At 38.8% G+C, this 21,994-nt stretch overlaps 2 protein-coding genes across 14 annotated transcripts in view; one reads left to right on the top strand and one right to left on the bottom strand.

Annotated features, from left to right (window-relative positions):
• Positions 1–21,994, top strand: part of gtf3c6 (general transcription factor IIIC, polypeptide 6, alpha) — a 1,355,101-nt gene that overhangs the window by 478,885 nt on the left and 854,222 nt on the right. The window lies entirely within an intron of this gene.
• The window catches only part of tax1bp1b (Tax1 (human T-cell leukemia virus type I) binding protein 1b), a 46,480-nt gene continuing 25,041 nt past the window's right edge, over positions 556–21,994 (bottom strand). For 2 of the 13 annotated variants that reach the window (XM_079836194.1, XM_079836195.1), the window contains 16 exons: positions 21,545–21,647; positions 20,871–21,061; positions 20,609–20,767; positions 19,707–19,855; positions 18,289–18,379; positions 15,944–16,129; positions 14,726–14,977; positions 14,119–14,274; positions 13,939–14,008; positions 13,723–13,838; positions 13,516–13,641; positions 10,235–10,321; positions 9,384–9,567; positions 7,069–7,220; positions 1,735–1,814; positions 556–1,461 (listed from right to left, as the gene is read on the bottom strand). In XM_079836194.1, the coding sequence (XP_079692320.1) occupies positions 1,266–1,461; positions 1,735–1,814; positions 7,069–7,220; positions 9,384–9,567; positions 10,235–10,321; positions 13,516–13,641; positions 13,723–13,838; positions 13,939–14,008; positions 14,119–14,274; positions 14,726–14,977; positions 15,944–16,129; positions 18,289–18,379; positions 19,707–19,855; positions 20,609–20,767; positions 20,871–21,061; positions 21,545–21,647 (2,298 nt within the window). In that variant the 3' untranslated portion in view covers positions 556–1,265. Of the gene's footprint in view, positions 1,462–1,734; positions 1,815–7,068; positions 7,221–9,383; positions 9,568–10,234; positions 10,322–13,515; positions 13,642–13,722; positions 13,839–13,938; positions 14,009–14,118; positions 14,278–14,725; positions 14,978–15,943; positions 16,130–18,288; positions 18,380–19,706; positions 19,856–20,575; positions 20,768–20,870; positions 21,062–21,544; positions 21,648–21,994 lie in introns of all 13 variants that reach the window. The other 11 variants (XM_079836193.1, XM_079836192.1, XM_079836184.1 and 8 more) reach the window with 7 other exon arrangements.

Raw genomic sequence — 21,994 nt, 5'->3', positions numbered from 1 at the left:
TTACTACTTCAGTAATACAAATTGTACAAACATAAGAAATATTATTTGTCCTGATCAAACAGATCAATGTTTCTTAAGGTTTGTAAGATTGATAATTGATGAAGAAATCAATTTGGATAAAGGTTACTTTTAAATGATTAAAGGTTCCGTTATACGTACTATTGTCTGTACAACAAGCAAATCATATTCATAGACTCATGAACAGTTATACCATTTGAATTAATTATTTCCCCGAAACTCATTGTTGCTACAATAATATATTTTGGAACAAGTAGCCTACACATATTGTTTTTGGTCTTAGCAAAAATGTCAAAGTTCTGGTGGGACAACTTCCAAAAAGTAGTTATTTAAAATTTTTACTATGTTCCTTTCAAACTTATTATTATTTTAAAAACATTAACATAATAACAATACTGTTATAAATGTATTATAATAGTTTATTATTATTAATAAATGTATTATTTAGTACTAATAATACTCAAATTCAAGTTTTACAATGCAGTTTTGGTAAGCCAAGGAAAATGTTTGAAATATGAACTCCACGTGACCAGAATAAATATTGCTTCAGTAAATCTTTATTAGTTTAGATCATGTAAGACACACTCACACAGTAAGAGACCCAATGTATTTAACTAAAGAGATGGAACAAAAATAAGAGGTTTATGATTTCAGTGCACAGGAAACGTGAGCATGCAACTCAATTAAAATAAGTGATTCAAATAGAGAAAAGAAAAAACACTAACTCAAATAACTTGATTATCGAGGTTTATCTTTAAAAGCTTATTCTAAAATAATTTCATAATATAGAATCACCCTCTTAGCTGGTCACATATATGCCCTGACAGAAAAAGCTTTGCTCTGCCTGCACAGAGTAAATAGTAGGCGATACCTGACTTAAACTATGGAACCTGGGGACGGTTCTCCCAAGAATGCTTAAATATGACATTTGCTCAGTGTTCTTAAAGTGTTCTTCGCCACCTTCCCTGCTATCTTGATATGAGAGGAGTTAAAGTGAGCTATATTAAACAGTACGGTCCTATAGACAGAATTAATCCCCAACTAAAATGGACATAAATAAAAGACCCTAAAACGCCACCCGGTCATTTGGAATTCATTAACAGTATCCAAACCTCACCTTGACTGTGTTTAAATAAAGAATCAGTTCTCTACAGATGAATGCTCGAAGCTAAACATGCTGTTTAAAGTGGCTGTTAACTGCAACACAAATGTGAATGTGAAGTGGAGGCCAGTATTCGGTTTCTCGACTAGAAGTTGAGCACGTTACTGTCGAAGTGGGTGAGGACGTGCTTCTCGAAGAGCTGCTGGTCGCAGTCCAGAGGGAACTGTTCGCTGCACATGGGGCAGATCTTCCAGTGGCTCTCCACGTGCTCCTCAAACTTCGACTGGTCGTAATGAGGAGGGAAGATCACTTCACACAGCGGACAGCGCTTCTGCTCCCCGCTGCAAGAGAGAGAGAAATTCAAATAAACTGGGCGAAAGCAGGCTAATAAAAATACAAAACAAAAGCTTGAATGAGGAAAACAAAGAGTGGTGAGCTGTGTTTGTTTGTGAATAAGTTGCTGGACCAACAGGAGAGTGAACGGCAGTAAAACAGCATCTGTGTGAAGGCGATGTGGGTGGGCCGTTGAGCTAACGCACATATTCACACCGCAACCAAAGCTCAACCACATGATAGGTAACAGCCGTGAGGTTTGTGTGTGTGCGCTTTCTTACCTTGGTTCGAAGCAGAACGGTATCTGTCCATCATTGAGGAAATCTGCAGGGTCAGTGGCTGTAGGCTGATCATTCGTTTGCTGGGGAGAGAAGAAAAACATTTCCTGTCAGCAAAAGCAGGAACCGTAAACCACCTAAAAACCTATATTAGACCGTGAATGATTAATATTGCGAGAAATTTTGTCGGTCTCTAAACATATGCAATTACGTAGGAGGAAATCACAATGTTGTTAATGAACTGGAGTGTATTTCCCAAAAGAATCGTTCGGCATAATTTTGGTAGGGTTGTCAAAAGTACCAGTACTTCAGTACAAAGTCGGAACTTTCAAAAATGTGACGATACCAGGGTCTCCCCTAGCATTTTGAACACTGTTGAGCGGATTCTGACAAACTTAAGCACCTCTGATTGGCCATTGTGTTCACGTGCTCAACAGATATGTCTGTGATTGACTACAATGATCAACGCTTCAAAAACAGCGCTTGCACAGATACACACGGGAGCGTTTGAAAGCATTCAAAGATGTCTATTTACCACGTTTTTGAAGCGTTGATTATTCATAAATACGTAAGATCACTGGAAATACAAACCGGAAGTTAAAAAACAACAACCGCAGCGCTGAAAAGGGGCGGGGCTACATAAGGTCTATATGTTGTTGTTGAAAATGAAAGTAAAGGAGTGACCCACGTTTCATTGCGTTTTACCGTGAAGTGAGAGTTCTGTGTCTTTCTTTAAATCAACACATTAATGATCTTAATGTCTCTCATCCACCCGCGACCCACCCCCAGTTTTTGGAATGTTATTTTTTTATTACTTGACCCGCCCGACCCAGTGTCTGAAGATATAACCACGATCGGCGCATCACTACTGTACATTTATATATCTTTCATTCCACTTAAATATACATTTCAATCAAGACATTTTAGCATGTTAATGAGTATCTGAACAGTGCACATGTGCAAAAATGCACAAGGGAACCCCGGAGGGATCCTGCGATCAATCAAACATCAAATAAAGTGAAAAGATGGGGATCAAAAAGACACTGACTAAATGAACCACTTACATACGGGAGTAAAGTCTATGCAAATTCGATTTTTTTTTTAAATGAATGGCTTTCTGTTGTTTGTGTAAATGAAGAATAATCCTGATTTGCGATCTAGAATCAATTAACAGTAGTTATTACTCCACCACCTTCATGTGACGTCATAAATGACAGTCCTATATTGTTGAACCAATGTGGTTCAAACACCAGAGGTGTGACCATGCTACTACAGTTTTGGGAAACAGTCATGACTAGGCTAGTCAATTTCTCAAACAATGCATCATTCTATGTGGTTAACCAGTGAGTTGTGTCATTGAGTAGGAAACACACCCCTGGGCAAATCACAGATACATATTGAACATTTAACTCAGGATTTAAGGAATGGAATACATACTGTATATGAGCTTCCATTTTTTTTTTAAAGAAAAAAGAAATTAAAACATTGCATACAAGAATTCTAAATATAATTTTGGGTGAAAAGTCAGTTGTTTTGGGCATTCATCGTGTGCACAAAAATATCCTTTTTTTTCTGTTCTGCAGAAGAAAGGACGTCATACAGGCTTGGTAATGACAACAATTTTCATTTTGGGGTGAACTACACATTTAAGTCAATTAGGGGTGTAACGGTACACGTATTAGTACTGAACCGTTTCGGTACAGGGCTTTCGGTTCGGTGCGCGTGTGTACCGAATGGTTACGAATGCAATCTTTAACAGTTAACAGCTAGCTCGGCTTGTTTTAAGCGCGGAACACACTTCAGTCCTAGTTCCCACACAAACATATTAAGTATCCATTTTATAGTCCATTTTATCACGGAATTAAAACGATAAATGCCGTTTTGACGCTCTTTAATGTGACGACTGATCACTGCAGACACGTCAGCTCTTCCTAAAGAATAAACATGAATTAATATCTTAAGGTATGTTGAGGATACAACTAGGCCTGTCACGATAACAAATTTTGCTGGACAATAAATTGGCCAAGAAATTATTGCGATAAACGATAATATTGTTGATCTGAGACCATTTTCATCTAAAATAATGATAATGTCATAATAATGCATGTATACCTTTTGAAATATCAAAAAACTTTTATTTCTAGAGACTATTTAACACAGAAAACAGAAAGCATTCAAAATAAATGAACAAAACAACCAAAACAAAAAAAGCCATGGACTCTCAGTCTGTTAACAAAAAAATGCACTTGAATAAACAGCTAAACTGCAACGGATTATTGTGTTTTAGGTAGTGCTGGGAATCGATTAAAAAAAAAAACTAATTAATCACATTTTTTTTCTGTAATTAATCACGTTTTTAATGTTTTGATATTGTAATAATTTCAATTACTCTCCAAATTAATGTAGAAACAATTTATTGACAGCATATTTTAAATGTGTTGCATTGTCATGTTTTTATGAATTAAGTTAGGTTTTCATTAATTACGTTACATTACAGTATAACTGAAAGCTCCCAATTTCAACATTTATTAGGCTTTAAAAAAACAACTTTTAATTTAAGTGAACTTAAAACAATCTTTACATAAACCCATTATAATAAATGTTATTTTTACCTGTTTCTTCCCTGTTAGACATATACAGAAATGTAATAGTTATCAAACACCTTTCTTAACTGCATAATTAATAAATTAAATATAGATTAATCCTCATTAAAGCTACTATTTTCTCTGTTCCCGTTGTTCTTTGATGAACATTAAAGGGTTAGTTCAACCAAAAATGCAACCAACCAAAAACGCTGGCGCTACGTCATATTCTCGCGCATGCGTCGTGGAGACACACACGGAAGAAAATAACAAGTTGGATAAAGGTGTTATTTAGATTTTTTTTTTGCGCACAAAAACTATTGTCGTCGCATCGTAAGATTATTGTAGAGCCACTGTGGTGAGATGGACTTTGTAACGACGTTTTAAGTGCCTTTTATGGGTCTTGGGAGTATAAATGTACTGAATGCCAATGGAGGCCTATCAACTAAAATATCTTCATTTGTGTTCCGAATATGAACGGAGGTCTGACGGGTGTCCAACGACATGAGGGTGAGTAATTAATGACAGAATTTTCATTTTTGGGTGAACTAACCCTTTAATGACAGGCATCATCAGTGCTCCTGTCACTTTAAGAACAACCGCTGACGCAGATCTCACGCGCTGTCCCGCGCATCTAATTTCCTCACAACTCTTTAAGTTCATTTAAGACGTTATTTAACCAATTTAAAACTCCTAATACGAGAATACTCAAAATTCTCTGTGTTGTTATTGTTTGTTCATGAGCAAAAGAGAACTCGATGTGAGCAGGGGCCCGTTCTTCGTACCTCGCTAACTCAGTTAGCTGGATTTGATTGTTGACGATTTGGCATGATCTTGGATTGTTTGGTTCTTCGAAGCTCATCCTGGACTTGCTGACATAGTAACAGGTCCGTAAGCTTAAACCTGCTCGGGAGCAGGCTTATTTCATGTAAACAGGATTAGATTGCATCTTGAGGTGATACTTAAAATATGTCCCAGCCACTGCTACTTTATTACAAGAGTTCATTACTGAACCAGGGGCAATAATAATAATTTTAAATAATAATAGAAAAATGTTATATTGTATATGTATATGAGAATGTATAATGTTATGTATAATACTATAGACACAGCCACTTGATTGAGCGATTTATTTGTGATGGAATAATTACTTTATATAATTTTGTTTTTATTGGTTTACACACATGTTGTACAGTTACTCTGAGCCGTGCATTAAGTGATCACGGATATTATGGGAGTGGCTTGATGCAGCGCAAGAGAGGATAATTTGATCTTGACCCGTAAAAAACTGTCACGTTACAAATCTGCTTCAAATTAAATTAAAAATTAAATTACAACATTGAAATAAAAATGTAAAGGGTGTACAAATACTGTATAAAATCGTGAATATAAATAATTGGTAATCATGTTTAAAAAAAAAAAAAAAAAACATTTATCATTTATCTATTATAACTTTTATGTTGGTTTGGTCGTTTGGCTATTTCCTTATAAAGGTTCAGAAATTCGTGGGGGTTTTTTGTGTAATTTGTCAAGTTTTTTTCCAGGTGGCTTTTTAATTATATGATGTCATTAGGTTGCTGTCTTGACGCCAGCCATTCGCTGCATTGCTGATCGTGGTTTCGAGTATCGATGCATCTGCCCTCTTCAGGGAAAAAAAGAACGCTCAGTAATCTTAGATCATTTAATCCAGATATTTTAATCCAATCCGCAAATTCGTTTGAAGAACCAAATTAGCCAGAGATCAGTAATCACGATTAAAAGATCAGGGATCTGTCAAATCATCTTAGATGTATTAAGCGAGGTACGAAGAACAGGCCCCAGGACTCAGGAGACTTTAGGTGAGTGTATATGCACTATATTAGCCTATATATTCATTATGTTCTACTTAACCTGTTAGTGATGTCTTGATTATTTCATGTATGTTTAAATAAACCTGTCATGAAAATGACACTCACTGTGTGTAAATGATTAGGCTATATTTCAACAACGAATTGGAGAAAGAACATAATTTTAGAATGTAGATTTAGAAAATAATACAAAAACAGCCTTATGTGAAGCTTATGAGTGTTGATTATTATACCTAAAAATAAATAGCAACTGAATTCAGGCTAATAGTTTTGGCTCTGTTGTTAACCTTTAATATTAATGTGCAAGTAAGGGCTCCCTATATAGTTTACACAGCAATATCTTCAATAAACTTTTAGTTATAATTTAATTAATTTAAGGACAGACACTTTTTTTTCAGTAAACCACTGTTTAATGAAAAAAAATAAGTAAAAAGCAATTTTGTACAACTGTTGTACCGAACCCGTACCGAACCGTGACCTCAAAACCGAGGAACGTACCGAACCGTCAGTTTTGTGTACCGTTACACCCCTAAAGTCTATACTGTAAATGGATAGTTTATCCCCAAGTCACTTCAGATGAAAAGTGACTTTTACAGCAACTGACTGAAGCTCTTCCATGTTTAGTTAGGTATATTCACCATTATCCATGCAAGGCTAATGAGCCCAATTAGTTGCAAGCATGAGCACTTTCTTAATGGGTCTGCTATGGGTTACCAGGGCTTTAATACTGCCAGCTTAGCTAAGCCCTTCCGGAGGCCAGCGCAGTGGAGAGAGAAGTGCAGATAAAAGAAAGACAGAGATTTGGGAAGAATTTAAACCCATCTGCAGTTCTGACTTGATTAAAACCTTAATCCCACCTCTATATCATTTCTAATGGCTGAACGTGGAGGCAGCCCTAATGAACTCACAGTGCTCTGCGGCTCCTCTGGTTCCTCCAGTCCATCAGGACGACTGAGGTTTCGGGCGGGCTGTATGCACACCACATTGCTGTCCCAGGATGGAGGCCCAACTGGGGGCAGTCGGGGCATCTGGTCATCAGAGAACTCTCCATCGGCTCCATCTGTCAGGAAAGGAAACGTTTTAATGCCTTAATATCTAGATTTATACCTTGAGAAAACCCCCATAGCTCAAACAAATATAAGCATGTACAGTGGCCACAAAAAGTGTTTAAAGCCTTAGGTCAAACCAAGCGGCAACCTCCCGCAGTTTCTCTTGAAGCCAATACGGAAGTGCCTCAAACTGCAATTCATCGACTGGCCGCTAGGGACAGGATCCAGAAGGGAGCAGAATCTCATTGAGCCCCATGTTAAAATGGTCAACTTTAGAGCAGAATAAAACATGTTTACAGCCTGGTACAAATTGTGCTTTTGGTCTAAACGGCTCATTTTGCCCTTAATGACAACTGTGAGGGGGGTGAATTTTTTTATAGCTCATTCGTTTACATTATATAAAGCCTTAAAATTCTGCATAATTAAGGGCGTGGCCACTTCGAGTGACTGGTGGATAGCCATTTATCTGCTGTCTGTTAGTCATCGCGTCACTTAAGCTCCGCCCACGTCCCGCCTTTTTGCCCATTTTCTGTTATCCGGGAGTGACGCACGATGACGCGCTGCCAAGATGGCAACGGCCACCATTGCGCTTCAGAACGGCTCATCAGAATCCTATGGGTGACGTCACGGACACTACGTCCATATTTTTTTACAGTCTATGGGTCAAACATGTTTACTGTCATTACATTAGATACAAAATATCAAACCAAATGGATTTTATGAAAAATAGTACATAGCAATTCTAGTTGTCAGTGTTATTAAAATTTTTAATTATATTTAAAACAATAGAGCGCAACAGTGCCTTCCCCCTTTTCCAGCTCTGCTGGTTCCGGAAGTATTTTTTTCATTTATTTTTCCCATTGGAATTTTAAAATAGTTAGTCATGGAGCCATGAACCAAGCAATCAGCTACAGGGTGAATCACACACTACAAACTTTGATTTGAAGCAATAATGTTTTTGAAAATCAGACAAAAAGATAAAGGTACAAGACTGTGTACCTAACGGCTTTAGTAAGTGCTGCAAACATATAATATAATGCTACTCATTTACAAATGTTGATTATATGTATAAAAACAATATATTTAAGGTAATTGCAAAATGTGCATATATATACAAACATTTCAGTAATTTGAGAGCTTAGGGAGAGCGACTATGTCGTTCGTGGGAGTGGGCGGAGACTTTTGGGAGTGCTTTTTTCGACTCTCTGATTGGTGTCATTTTCTGTACAGAATCATGGATAATGTCGTTTCAGCAGAAGCAAATACCATGGATTAACAACCTCATAGCTCACAGTAGGTCTGTCTTTAAAGGTTTATAAGTCAAAATCAATTTAGGGATAGGTTAGGGTTTTTACTTCCGGAACCCAACTGTTACACTCTATTAAACAATTAAGATTAGTGGCAAAATACATGTCTTAGGCCAGATCACACAGAATGCGTTTTTGCAGCGAGAGGCGCCTTTTTTGAATAGATTTCTGATATTTCTAACGCTCACTGCTTATACGCACTGGTGCCTCATGTTTTAAACGCCTGCTGTGCCACGGTTTAGAAGGAGCGCTCTGAGCGCCTGAAGTTGAAAAAAAATCAACTCTTAGAGGAAAAGCGCCTGACGTCATTGCGTTTTTTTCTAGTGTCCAATCGAATGAATGGAGAGGCAGGTCTTCCGTTGTGGCGACCGTTACCTTGATTAGACTGACAGGACAGCTGATTCGGGGGTTTCCTAGCAACATAAAAAAAAAACCTGCAGCGCACTATTTTCTGAATGATCGCATTCTGTGTGATCGGGGCCTTAAGGTGCAATCATATTAGTGAAATTTTGGTGAGATATCACAGGCTCCATTGTCTACCGTCAGTAGTGTAGTGATATAAAGCACAGCAATATTCAAGTCACTTTCAAACTAAGCAGCTTTATATTGGTCAACAACGCAAATCCGCATGACAAATTTGAACCTGTTGCGAAATCTACAATGAAAAAATCTTTTGCTATTTTGCAAAATTCTCAAATGTGTAGGTTCCTATTGAAATGGTTGACTTTTGCCAGCAAAAAAAAACTGAACAACGCTAAATGCATCCACACCTACATCCTATGGTGCGTTCACGGAAGCGTCTTCCTTCGTTTATACATTTTATCCCGTATTAAACTGAAACACATGATGAGATAATATCATAGATACCCCTGGAATCAGTAGAAGAGTATGGGTTCCCAAACATCAGATCATTGGGGCGCTGGGGCACCAGCAGAGGAGATGGGTCGTCTTGAGGGTACGGCATTGGGTACTGCAAGAAAACTGACTGCACGTCCATATTGCCATCTTTCTTTCCGTGTTCTTCTTCCCTGCTGACACTCCTTTGGAACTCCTGATGGGACACAGGAAACAACAGGCTTGTTAAGTTTTGGTTGGCTTCAAGAACAATGGCTGAAATCAATAGCTAATTACCTGATCCACACATTGCAACTGAAACTTTAATGCAAAAGCTAAACTGGGTGAAATCAGCTTAAAATTGACAAAACTGAAAGCAAAGTCTAATTTAAGACCAGGCATGATGTATTGACAATAATTCAAAGTCAGGTCCTATTTTTCCATCCTCCTCTTCCTTCTTCCCTCTATCTTTGAGTCCAGACGATACATCACTCACCACAGTGAGCTGCAGCAGCAGCATAGAGCAACTCGCCACCCTCACACAAACAGTTTAATTAGGCCCTTCATTAAAACTCCTCTGCCTGTTCAAAGGGAGGCAGAGCTCTGCCTTTTATTGAAGTCTTCGGCAGGCGCCAATTTCATTTAGTCTGAACCTCAAATTGGGCCATTTTGCTTCTCGAGCGTTGAGTTTTGTGTTATACCTCGACTACGTGTCCCTCTCTGTGGTCCAGGGTAATTGAATGGAAAATAAGGACTCACTTGCACTGCTGGTCCAATTAGAGAGATATGTTAAACCCAAACCAGATCCTGAGAATAAAACAAGCAAGCAAGCAAACTGCATTTTTAGATTGGCAGAGAGGCCTGCGGAAAATTAAAGCACGCACCCCCTCCAGTTTCTCTTTTTCTTTGGTCAACGCAAAAAGACTGTCCTTCAGGTCCTTGAGTTCTCTGCCCTTCTCTGCCACCTGGCTCTGGAATGAGAAAAAGTTATTATTATTAAGATTAATTTGATTAAAATCTTGAATTTAGAATAGACACATATTATCAGTTAATATGTGAGAATAAATGTACAGTCATTCATGAAGAATGTTTGTAACCAAGCAGAGAGAGCAACCATTGACTACCATAGTATTTTTTCCCCTACTATGGTAGTCAATGGTTGCTCTCTCTGCTTGGTTACAAACATTCTTCAAAATATCTTCTTTTGTGTTCAGCCGAACAAAGAAACTCACACAGGTTTGGAACAACTTGAGGGTGAGTAAATGAAGACAGAATTTTCATTTTTGGGTGAACTATCTCTTTAAAGCTGCACTATGTAACTTTTCCGTCCGCTAGAGGTCTCCTGTTCAAAACAAATGTGGTCTTCACCTCACAGCCGGTGGAAAAGAATCGGGATTGGACTCAAGAAATCATGTTCATGATTAACGTTACTGTAGTATGAAGCAGAGCATGACCGAGTGTTGTGGAGCTGAGCAAGGCCGCTGGAGCGATTGTTAATGAGAAGAGCGGTGGGACTTTTATTATGACTCAGTCACCGGCGCCACTTCCGGTTTCTCGGTCATGAGTATGAGGTAACGCAGATCTGTTTATCATATTAGACACATCGGAGGGTGTTAAATGATGTTATGACGTTACTTTGTGCGTTCGCTCAACGGCTGCTATGACACTTGTTGCACACTGCAGTAAGAGTAAAGCGTTTCTGCAGAATAAAACCGGAAACCGAGGGGAACGCAGATATGACGCAATCGACAGGTGACTCCCTCACACGTCCCGGTTCCTTGGTTAAAATAGCAATTTCTCACGATTTACAAATAGTTGGAAACATTTGGGATATTGGAAGTAACACTGGCCTAGTGGTTTTTGGATATTTTCCCCCAAAAAATTGTACATAGTGCACCTTTAAAGGGTTTATTTTGCAATAACAGCCAATCATTTCTGACAGTTCAATAATGTGATTATTGCATGAATGCATGAATAAGTCAATTAATTTGAGTTACAATTATTTTTCAGTCAATTATACATTTTATCTTCCTGCCAGTATTCCAAAGCCATATAATATTTATTCACTAAAAAATGTGAGAAATAAAAAATGATCTTTTTTTGAAAATGCTTTCTGACTGCAACTGAAAATCTCAATGGTACGAGATGGCTTCTCTACTACTCCATACGAGTCACGCAGAGAAAAAGTCAACTTCGCCTGAAGTCTACCACTGATCTGCACATGACCTTACTACTTAAACAGAACTGAGTCCCTCGCTCTGTCTTCTGCTGCGTAGGGAGGCAGCCAGCAGATGCATTATCCTGTCTTGATCCCAGGACTCCCAACTGTCCTTCCTCCACTGTCTCCATGTCTCATGTAAACAGCAGTAAAAGTCAGACTCCTCAGTGACACACTCATAAACCAGCACTGTCAGTGTATTTGTGCTAATGCAACGATACCGGGCTTGACTCAGAGAAGCCATAAACAGTGTGGAGGAGAAACTGTACTAAGGTCGTCCTGGATCTCTTATCAGAACATCTGAAGGTCTGCTTATCTGTGATCACATTTCCCCCTGATCTGAGTCATTTGGTTCTAAAAAAACAGCACAGCTTCCCTTTGTTGAGCTCTTAGATGCTTCCTATAGCAGAAAGAAACTACACTGTGATATTAGGAGAAGTGGAGATAAGGCGGCCTCAACAAGAAAAAAAAAATAAGCATGTAAATGCTTGAGCACAACTATTTTCTCAACTGGATTTGAAAATAACTGGCAGTGCCATGATGAATAAACAAACTAATAAATGAAGCATTTATATAGTGCTTTATTATGTGCTATTTTACACCCAAAGCGCTTTCCAATCATATGAGGGGTCTTTCCTCACCGACCACCAGTATGCAGCATCCACCCAGATGTTTCGACAGCAGCAACAGTACAACAGTGTAACACTCACCACACACCAGCTATAGGTGGAGAGTAGAGAGTGATAGAGCCAAATCAGTGGATGGGGATGATCCTATAGTAACAGGGGTTTACTGTTGCTATAGTGATGAACAATTTATTGTTTGTGTTGTGGATATTTAAGAAAAAAAAAGTTTGCTTCGCTTCATGTATTGAGTTTAACAGCTGCTGAACTGCACACATATATTTAGTTAAATTATAAATTGGACCAAATGACTCAGATCAGCGGGAAATGTGATCATAGATAAGCAGACCATCAGATGTAAAACTCTGGCTGAATCCGAAATCCCCCCCTAAACCCTCATTTACTATTCCCTACATTAGTCCACTAATATAGTTCACTTGAAGGAGTGAATGAAAATGAGTGAGTGAATTCGGACAGCCGTTGTGTGTACATCGGCTGTACACTCGTTATTGTGGTGCAATGTGGGATTGAATGAGTGCACTCAATAACGTCCACTATGGTTTCGGACACCACTACAAATAGCTGTCCCCTCAAATAGTGTCCTATTTAAGGGTATAGGGGGCGATTTCGGATTCAGCCTCTCTTCACATCCTGATAGCAATCAATAATAGAAGTGGTCTAAATATTAAAACATGTACATATATCTTCTGTGGAAGTCTCAGGACCAAAAAATGTTCGTCCAATGGCCCCAGTCAACATATGCATTTGACATCACACGTCATCAGCGCATTCTGTAGGCTATGCAGAGCTGTAGACAGACACCGAGCACCACAAACAAACAGCAGCCACCTTTTACAGTTCCTCGTGAACCAAAACAACAAGCTTATGCTGCGTTCACGCCATACCTACCGTAATTACAAGATGGCAACCAGGCGACGTTCTACCCGGTCCTCAGACTCGGTTTTATGCGTTTCTATGTCAACACTATCAACATGAAATTAATCTGCAGAAGTCAGGTGGTACAAGTCAGAGCTCTGTAAGTTTAATGTTCATTGTTTTGAAAAATAAAATGTGCTTTGAGATGTGAGGTAATTTAACGCCATCGCTCATGACACTTTGCGGACTCTGCTCTGGCTGTGCGTGTTTTGGAGGAGGTGTGGCTTTGGAGACGCTCTGAAGGGAGGGTGGGATCTCATGCTTTCAAACTTAGCAAACATACTAGTACAAACTTAGCAAACATACTAGTATGTTAACCCCATATGTCCTCTAGTATAGTATATAATTAATTTTTAGTTTAAACTCTGGATCAGTAGGCGATGCTGACCTTGTAGCGATCCTCCTCAGCAGCCAGCTGCATTCGCAGGCCCTCGTTGGTTTTCATCTGCTCCCTTAGCTTCACCTCCATCTTTGTGAGTTCATCGGTTATCATGCTGCACCGCTCTCTCTCCTCCTGCAGGGGAGTACGCTAAGTACTTTAGTATATCCAACAGATCCAGTATGTCAGAGACAGAAAAAAAAAAGATGAACTTACACTAAGCATCTGTTTGCATTTCTTGTATCTGTCATTTTTGTCCGGCTCCTTGCTTGCACTTTTCAGCTTGCCCTGAATGATGGCATCTAGCACAGCATCTGAAGTACCTGGGCTTCCTGTTAGAGGTCCAGAGAGAACAACAGCATGTCCATACAATGTCCCCACATATCCTAAAAACATGGAAGTTGTAGTTTGTATTGCTTAGTATGAACTTACCTGGTGCAGATGCCTCTGGACTGGCAGACAAAGGACCAGCTGCTGCTTCAGACCCTGGACTTCTCTTCACCTGAGTAAAACACAAAGGTTGGCCTACTTTAAAAAGCAAACTGCTAAACTCAAAACACAAGACTCTGCAGGTGGTATAGCTATATAATTGCAAAGTGAGGGTTTACTCACTCCTTGCTGTTCAGAAAGCTTGGCCACTTGTTTCTGGAACTTCTGGCATTCCTTATATTTGTCTTTATAGTGTTCAGCAGCCATCTGCAGCCGGAGCCGTAAATCTTCAACTTCTCTCTGCAGTTCGACAACAGCTAACCCTTCTGTCTCCTTATCCTGCTAAGAGATTATTCAGTTACACCATGAAAACAAAAACAGCTCCTAGCATTCTTCAGTTAGTTATAAATGGTGAACACAGTATGCAAACTACGGTATAGAGTAGACTTATAGACTTATTACATATGTAGTGGACTCAGGTGATTATTTAAAGAGTAATTGTGGCCTGGTCAATAGGCTTTATGCCGAACATCAAATAGACAAACAGGAAAACAGGTCTCATTGCATCCAGTTGTCGGAGAAAGTTAAAAAAAACTTTTAGATATCAATCAATGGACAGCAGTTATGCTCATCTTTGCTCGCTACTTTGAAGGTATCTTCTCTTTATTTAATGAAGCACATACAAAAGTACTGAACCGGAAGCATTGCGACCCGTTTTGCAGAATTTTGATGTTTGTTCCATTTTACCACAGACATGATAAAACGGTCAAACAGGTGGGCATCTCTTTACCGCCTCCTGCTGGGTTGAGTTTTCCATCTCCTCCAGCTGCTTTTCCAGGCGGCTGCACTCAGCCCGGGCCTCTGTCTGTCCCTTCTTTAATGACTCTGCCTCCAGGCGGATACGGTACAGGTCGGCCATGCTTCGGTCACGGGCATTGGAGGAGTCGCGCAGCTCAGCTTTTAGCATGTTTGCCTGCTGCTGGGTCGCCTGCAACTGCTCCTCTTTCTGTCGGAGCTGCTCCTTAAGAGCCTTACTTTCCCCCTGACAAGAACAAAAATAACACTCAGGTGAATACAAACATACACAAATATGCACACATTTCCGCACACGTTCCCACTGTATCTATTGCTGATAAAGCTAACAGCAAACAAATACAGCCCGAATCGGTTTTCCATACTGATGTGTTTTCTGAATGTTGGCCTTTTTGCCAATTTTATTGATACGTACAAGAAATCATCAAGAGGTGGAAACGAGATCATGGAGCCAAATCTGAACTCAAGTTATTCACGTAAGCACAATGGTTCAATGTGTTAACAACTAGCCCACAGGTCCAACCACAACAATGTTTTTAACGGAGCAAAATACCAACAATATAGAGTGCTTCAGGGATGATTATTTTGTAGGCCAACCAGGAAGGTAGCATCACCCTGGTTCCTTTGACAAAAATCCAATAGGATTCTTCCACTGGCTCTTGGATTATTGTAGAAAAGAAGTCTGTGATCATCAAGTTTATGATACTTGCACGTTTTGTTCATAAAGATAATCGTCACAACTTTTATGAATTGTAAAGTCTAAATACAATCGGCAGAAGTAACTAAAGTTAGGCTATAAACAAACTACACGCATTCAATGTCACCACCAAAGTGTCCGACAGCTCTTTCTATTTTGATTTAAAATCTCCAGTGTGTGTACAAACACAATGAGATGGTAAAACAAGTGAGTAGATGAGTTTTCCGGTTCACCCATTCGTCCCATTTAGCCACTTGATTGCAAGTACTTTTTCAAAACATGTAAAAGCTTAAAAAAATCATGAGTGGAGTACTGATGCATTGTATGTTGCAGAATTAAACATGAAAATAAGCTTGTTTTAAGCACAGACCTTATTTCAGGCATTTCAGGACCATGGAAGCAGAAGAGGAAAAATTAACTAGTTTCCGGGTTTTAGGATTCATTCCTACAGCACTCTATATGAAATGTAGGTTAAGCAGAATCTTTTTGTGTGTGTACCGAGGGTGAACTGTTGGCCAGTAGCTGGCGGTGCTGTTTTTCTTTCTCTGCCAGGCAGGATTTGACTCTTGTGAGTTCCTCCTTCAGCTGAGCAATGGTGTTCTCCTTATTCACATCCACTGATTTCAGCATCTGCAGCTCAGCACTTAGCTTAGTGTTCTCAAGCTCCCGGTTCTTCAGGTGAATCTGTGTCAAACACACACAGATACTTCATTCAAGTAGACTGTTTGACTTTCTCTTTGCACATCTGCTGTGCAATAACCTGGGCACATGGCACATAAAACTAGCAGTGTGCCAAAGCCAGTCCAGATCCTGGAAGAGCCCCCAATTATCCACACAATCTCTACAATGAGGTGTATTTCCGCCTGGTGAGGAAGTATGTGAGCTAGACCTAATTATAATGCAGCAGTCAGAGAGCAGCAACTCTGCTCCACCCCCACCCTTCTCTGTCTGTGCCTCAGGCAGCTGCTGTGAAGTGAGGGCCGGCTGTGTTTCCGTGGCTACAGCCCAGCGTTAACGCCCAGTTCCTGTCCCCGCCACAAGAAAGTGGGGATAGAGGGTGAGACAGAGTGAGTGATGGAGAGTGAGAATTACAAAGTGCGAGTCAGAGTAATTAGGAAAAGAATGAGGGCCTGTATTACACTTCTCCATGGATAAAAAATGTCAGTTTGTTTGGTTTTAGGTCAATTAAATAGATTTTACTTTCACTTTTATTATTTAAAAGTCAAAGTATTTAACCAAAAACATCCGAGTGGAGATAAACAAGTTTCCACATTTATTTGCATTTGAGTATTCAAAAGTTAAACATTTACCACTTTTTTTTAGCTTTTGTGTAAAGCTATTTGCAATTGTATTTTTTTTTTTTTACCTGAAACTCAATAAATTGCAATAAACAATTTTAAATGCACAATGTGGAGGCAAAGAACCGCCCGACATGAAGTGGATTCAAATTGTTTAATGCACAGCTATTCGTGAATTATCCCACTTATACCATGTTAATTTCCCGGAATTGACAAGTTGAAGCTGTTATTGATGTTTGTAGCACAATATTTGAATGGATGGGTAAAAAGTACTTGTCAGTTACGGCTCGTTAGATCTAGCACTCTGCCCGCTTTGAATAAGACACAGAGATAGCATTTATTTGAATTAATTATCAAGATGGAGAGAGAGATAGAGAGAGAGAGAGAGAGAGAGAGAGAGAGAGAGAGAGAGAAAGAGAGAGAGAGAGGCGTGTGTGAATTAACCGATCTCAGCATCTCTATCTATTAACAATGAAGCTGTGAGTTTAATTACTTCAAAACCGGTGATCTTACCCCCTCGTTGCTGAAAAATATAATGTAGCGAATCAGTAACAAAGCCATTTTATTAATATTAATAGAACGGTAATTAAACGGCTTTACTGTACATCTTTCAGACAATCAGAATAGAGTATTCAGAAAGACTATACCATAGGAAATATATACCAATGCCTTAATAATTTAAATAACTGAGAAGATAGTGATAAAACTACATCTTATAAAAATCACCTATCAAGTTTCCGAATCTCTTCTAATGGGAGTCGCTTATGTATTATTTATTATGTACGTTATCGTTTCTGACAGACGCTAACATGTGCTGCACAGGCTGCAATGTTCACCCTCTTCTAGGAAAATGATGAAAGTCAAAAAATCCAGTAGTGTGGGTTTTCCAGATAATGCGTATACACCTTGGACCTCTGCTTCTCGTAAATACTACCGTGTATTGTGCATGTTATTTTTTGACACACATCGATGTTGTGATATTCAAATCATGTGGATTTGAAACAGATGGATCGTAAGGTAATTATTTATTTCTTAGCCGGCAAATATTGATTGATGCCCATGAGTGTCAATATTTCCAGCCCTAATATTCCAACGACGTTCAAAATGCTTTTTGCGTAGTTATTTTACAAAATGAAGTTTAATTCATGGTTTAAATAAATGATATGTTACTCAGAGACTGACCTGTTTGAGCTCTCGCAAATTCGTTGACTTAAAAATCAAGTTAAATGTTTTTTTTTCAGGAAAGGAGCTGTTTTGATGCACAAAGTTGTTTTATTGTCTTTTATAACAAAAATCGTTTATTTAAACCCATGAAAATGCAGATCCTGTTGTAAATAATAGTGAAAAATCACTTTTTAAAACTGTTGTTTCATTATAGCCCATAGAAGATTCCACAAGTATTCAGTTTCAGTAGTAGTAAAGTACAAATTCCTTAAAATAGTACTTTAGTATTGTAATGAAGTGCAATTACTCAGGTTCTTTATAGCCCTAGCATAGGAAAGCATATACAGGGACGTGTGTGAGGTAGTGAGCAAGTGGCATTACCTTATAGAGCTCCTTCTCATCTTTCTCATTCTTCAGCTGACACTCAAGAGCCTCTTTCTCCTGGGTTAACTTCTTCACTCGATCCTTCAGGCTGTCAAATCAGAGCCATTATCAATCATTCAGCCACACAAGGAACATATCTAGCATTCGTTAAATAAACTCTTTCTCGTCAAAAGTTCTCAAATCCAGCAGTAGATCTTCTGAATATATGAATCTAACAAATCTAATCGACAGTTATGACATCTTATGATCCTATATAAAACCTTTACATGGTTTGTTATAGGGATGTCAAACCTACTGGTACTTCGATACCAAAGTCGATAATAACATGTAACAATACCAGTTTTTCTACATTATGGCTAGTATCAGTAGTTGTTGATAACAGTTTACGGAGAACTTTAGGGAAAAATACTTGAAGGCCACATGCCTTTGTTTTGATTTCATCTGTTCATATATGTGTGTGTGTGTATATATATATATAATATAATGTAATATGTAATATGTAATATATATATATATATTACACACACACACCGGTATATAAAAACTAAATTTAAATGAATATGTGGAAGAAGCTATGGTATTAAAATTGGCCACGTACACAGTGCAACTAAATTCAGTTGTCCTGTTCTGTGCACACACAATTCAGTAATTTATAGGAGTGACAACTGCATTCTACATACACATTTAAAAAATGTAGGGAGTGACAACCACATTTACAAAAATTAAATGTTGTTATATGTTACTAGTTGTTCATGGCGTATATTTTAGTGTGCATCAGAAATGTTTCTTTCTTCATTATATGCGGTGCAAGAAATCACAGGGAAAGTGGTACGAGCCTTGACTCATATTCATGTTGCCAGATCTTGCTAGAAAAACAGCAAACAAGAACAAGTCCATAATAAACCCAAATAAATCCAAACGCTTTAAACTGAAAATAAGACCAAAATATCGCGACCCGCACATGCTCACTTTAATAACTCTGTAAACTTGGCTTTATGAGCCAAGCTTAAGCCCAAATTGTTTATAATAAGTGGACATGGCAACACTGCGAGCGTGCTCTGTGAAGCAGCCTTTACAAGCATAAGCAAAACACAACGCCTCAGTCGACTTGCAGAACTTAAGTCTTTTGTGGCTGTAATATTTCTTTGGTCAGAATTGCGGATACCAAACATGCGAGATGCCAGAACATTGCTATGGTTGCCATGGTCAATTATGATACAGAACGATAATTTTGGGGACTCCTGAAACCTTACAGTGTGTACGTGGCCATTGAGAATCCCCAAATTTAACTGCAATTGACTATGGAAGTGTTGGAATCATGAAAACCCTAGTTTATTAATATAATCAAAGAGATTGCTTTAGTTTTCTGTGATTAGCTGATCATGGCTACTTCAATATGGTTAAAAGAAATGCACCAGTCTAGTTCAGTCTCCTTCATCAGGCCTTTCTGGGTGACTCCGATCAGATCCTCCTCTAACTGCAACAGACGTGCTGTACTCTCCTCCATTCTCCTTTTCACCTCCTCTCTCTCCTCCTGCAAGCTCTGGGCAGACAACTGCAACTCCTGTGTACACATACAAACACACAAACACATGAGCCACATATAGTTCTTTTCTTTGTCATAAGTATGTTGTCTGTCCAGCTGCTGCAGAAAGGATGGGAGTTATTGCAGAATAAACTGTTGGCTCTTGAGTTATGTTTGTGTGTGGTCTCTGAGAATCTGCAAACATGACTAATGGGAAAGCAGGTCTCCAAATCCCACTCCAGTCTCTTCTGCAGTACCATTTCATGTGCAGAATTTTTAGAATTATTTTAGCAGCACATAAAACAACATATAAAAGTGCGGCCATAAAATTAACAGCCAGAAATGTGTGTGCTTGTTTTCATCTTTAAACCAGCTCTGCCTCAGAGCTGATACATTTATACTTTATGAAAATTGCCACTTAAAAAGCAATAAATGGTGCTGATGATTGTCATGTCTGTAAAGATGTAAATTATTATTATTATATTTTATACATTTTTCATGTAAAGAGCCTGAAGAGAGGCTCTCACTAGGGGGTGCTGACAGCCTGTGAACTTTATATTCTAAAACCATTTAGATGTCAAATTGATACGACATAAAATACAAATTGCTGACATTTTTTTTGCACAGTTCATGTCATATTTGAGAGGAAAAATACTGTGACTATGTGAAAACATACTATCTTTTATCACTTCAATAAAACAGGGGAAAAGCATTTATATTTCCAAAATCAAGTCAGGGCAAAAAGTCTTTTCAACACACATTTTGTTTCTCTCTCTCTCTCTCCTGTATCACCTGCACATCTTTCCTGAGCTGAGAGCTGCTCTCTCTCTCCTGCTCATATTCTTTCTGTAGTCTGTTCTTCTCATCAATCAGTTCATCCCTCTCTTTCTGAAACAGGTCCAGGTTTTCCAAAAGCTCAATTTTTTCCTGTTGAATTTGTTCCATCTTTTGCTGGAAAAAGAACAAAAAGCGTCACCCTGGCATGGGAAAACTGACAAGAAATCTATCATTTTGAATTGAGTAGTTTGAATTGAGAGTAAACAAATCTCCTCACCTCCAGGTAACTGGCCTTAGTGGTGACCACAAGAATATCGGATCCTCCTTCATCCTCCACTGTCAGCAGTTCCTCCTCTGTGGGGCTGTTGGCGCGGAACTGGAATGGAGTGCTGGCCCCGCGGATCTCTCCCTTATGTGTCACATAGCAGAACTGGTAGAACTCACCATCGTCATTTGGTACGTAGTAACCTGCAAAATACCCCAGAATCAAGCAGAGGTTTAGATAACAACCCTATCGTTAAAGTAGGAATGCATTTACAACAAACCCGTTTGTCTTTCCCATAGGTATTAAAGCAAATGACTCTAATGAACAATAGCTAAGACTAATGAACATAGCCTGAAGTCCATCATTTACATCATAAATTTACAGTTCCACTGCAGTTTTATGATAACCCATTCCGTTTTTGTTTTTTTTTCCTAGTTGCCATAAGGAATCCGGACTCATGCCACAAAAACCCTGTAATCCCTCACAAAGATTCCAGTATGTGACCTGAACCACTCCAGTAAAACTGGCCCATCAACACTTCAGCCTTCTAATAGGAGGCCTCAGTGTTTCCTATTTTATTGCATCCGTCACTACCCTGAACGCACCTTTGAGGGGCCTTCTCTCTGGCATGACATTCATCGAAGAAATGGTTGCATAAAACCCCATTTTTGACAATGTTATTTTACCTTGGAAGACCACAGATCTGTTGATTGCGGTTCCCTCTGTGTAGGTGTCTGGAAGAGGTGACCACAGGAAAGTGTAGTAGTCACGAGCGGTGCTCCAGCCAACCTGTCAGAAAGAGAGAGGGATTTTAAAAGGGTTAGCATATTTGTCTTAAAGCTAAATGTTGAAATACTTTTCCCTTTCCTAGCGTAATATGCTTAACATTGGCTCAACCAATGGCAGGCAGGTGGGAAAATTGTTTGAAAATTCTGTTGGGTAATACTTCAGATACAATTGTATTGTAAATAAATATTACGACTCCACAGTGACCTCATCATTAGGTTTTCGTTACCTAAACACTTGTGTGCGCGCAACTTTTTTTGCTTGCTTACAAACAGCCTTAAGCCACCAGGGTGAAAATGTCACCATTTCTGAACGAGTAACTTTTAAATAGCGAAACTGTTTTACTGATT

Source organism: Gobio gobio (assembly GCF_949357685.1).
Source record: "Gobio gobio genome assembly, chromosome: 15".
NCBI classification, from domain to species: Eukaryota; Metazoa; Chordata; class Actinopteri; order Cypriniformes; family Gobionidae; genus Gobio; species Gobio gobio.
The sequence above is the reverse complement of the archived record's forward strand: the minus strand, read 5'-3'. Positions and strand labels throughout refer to the sequence as shown.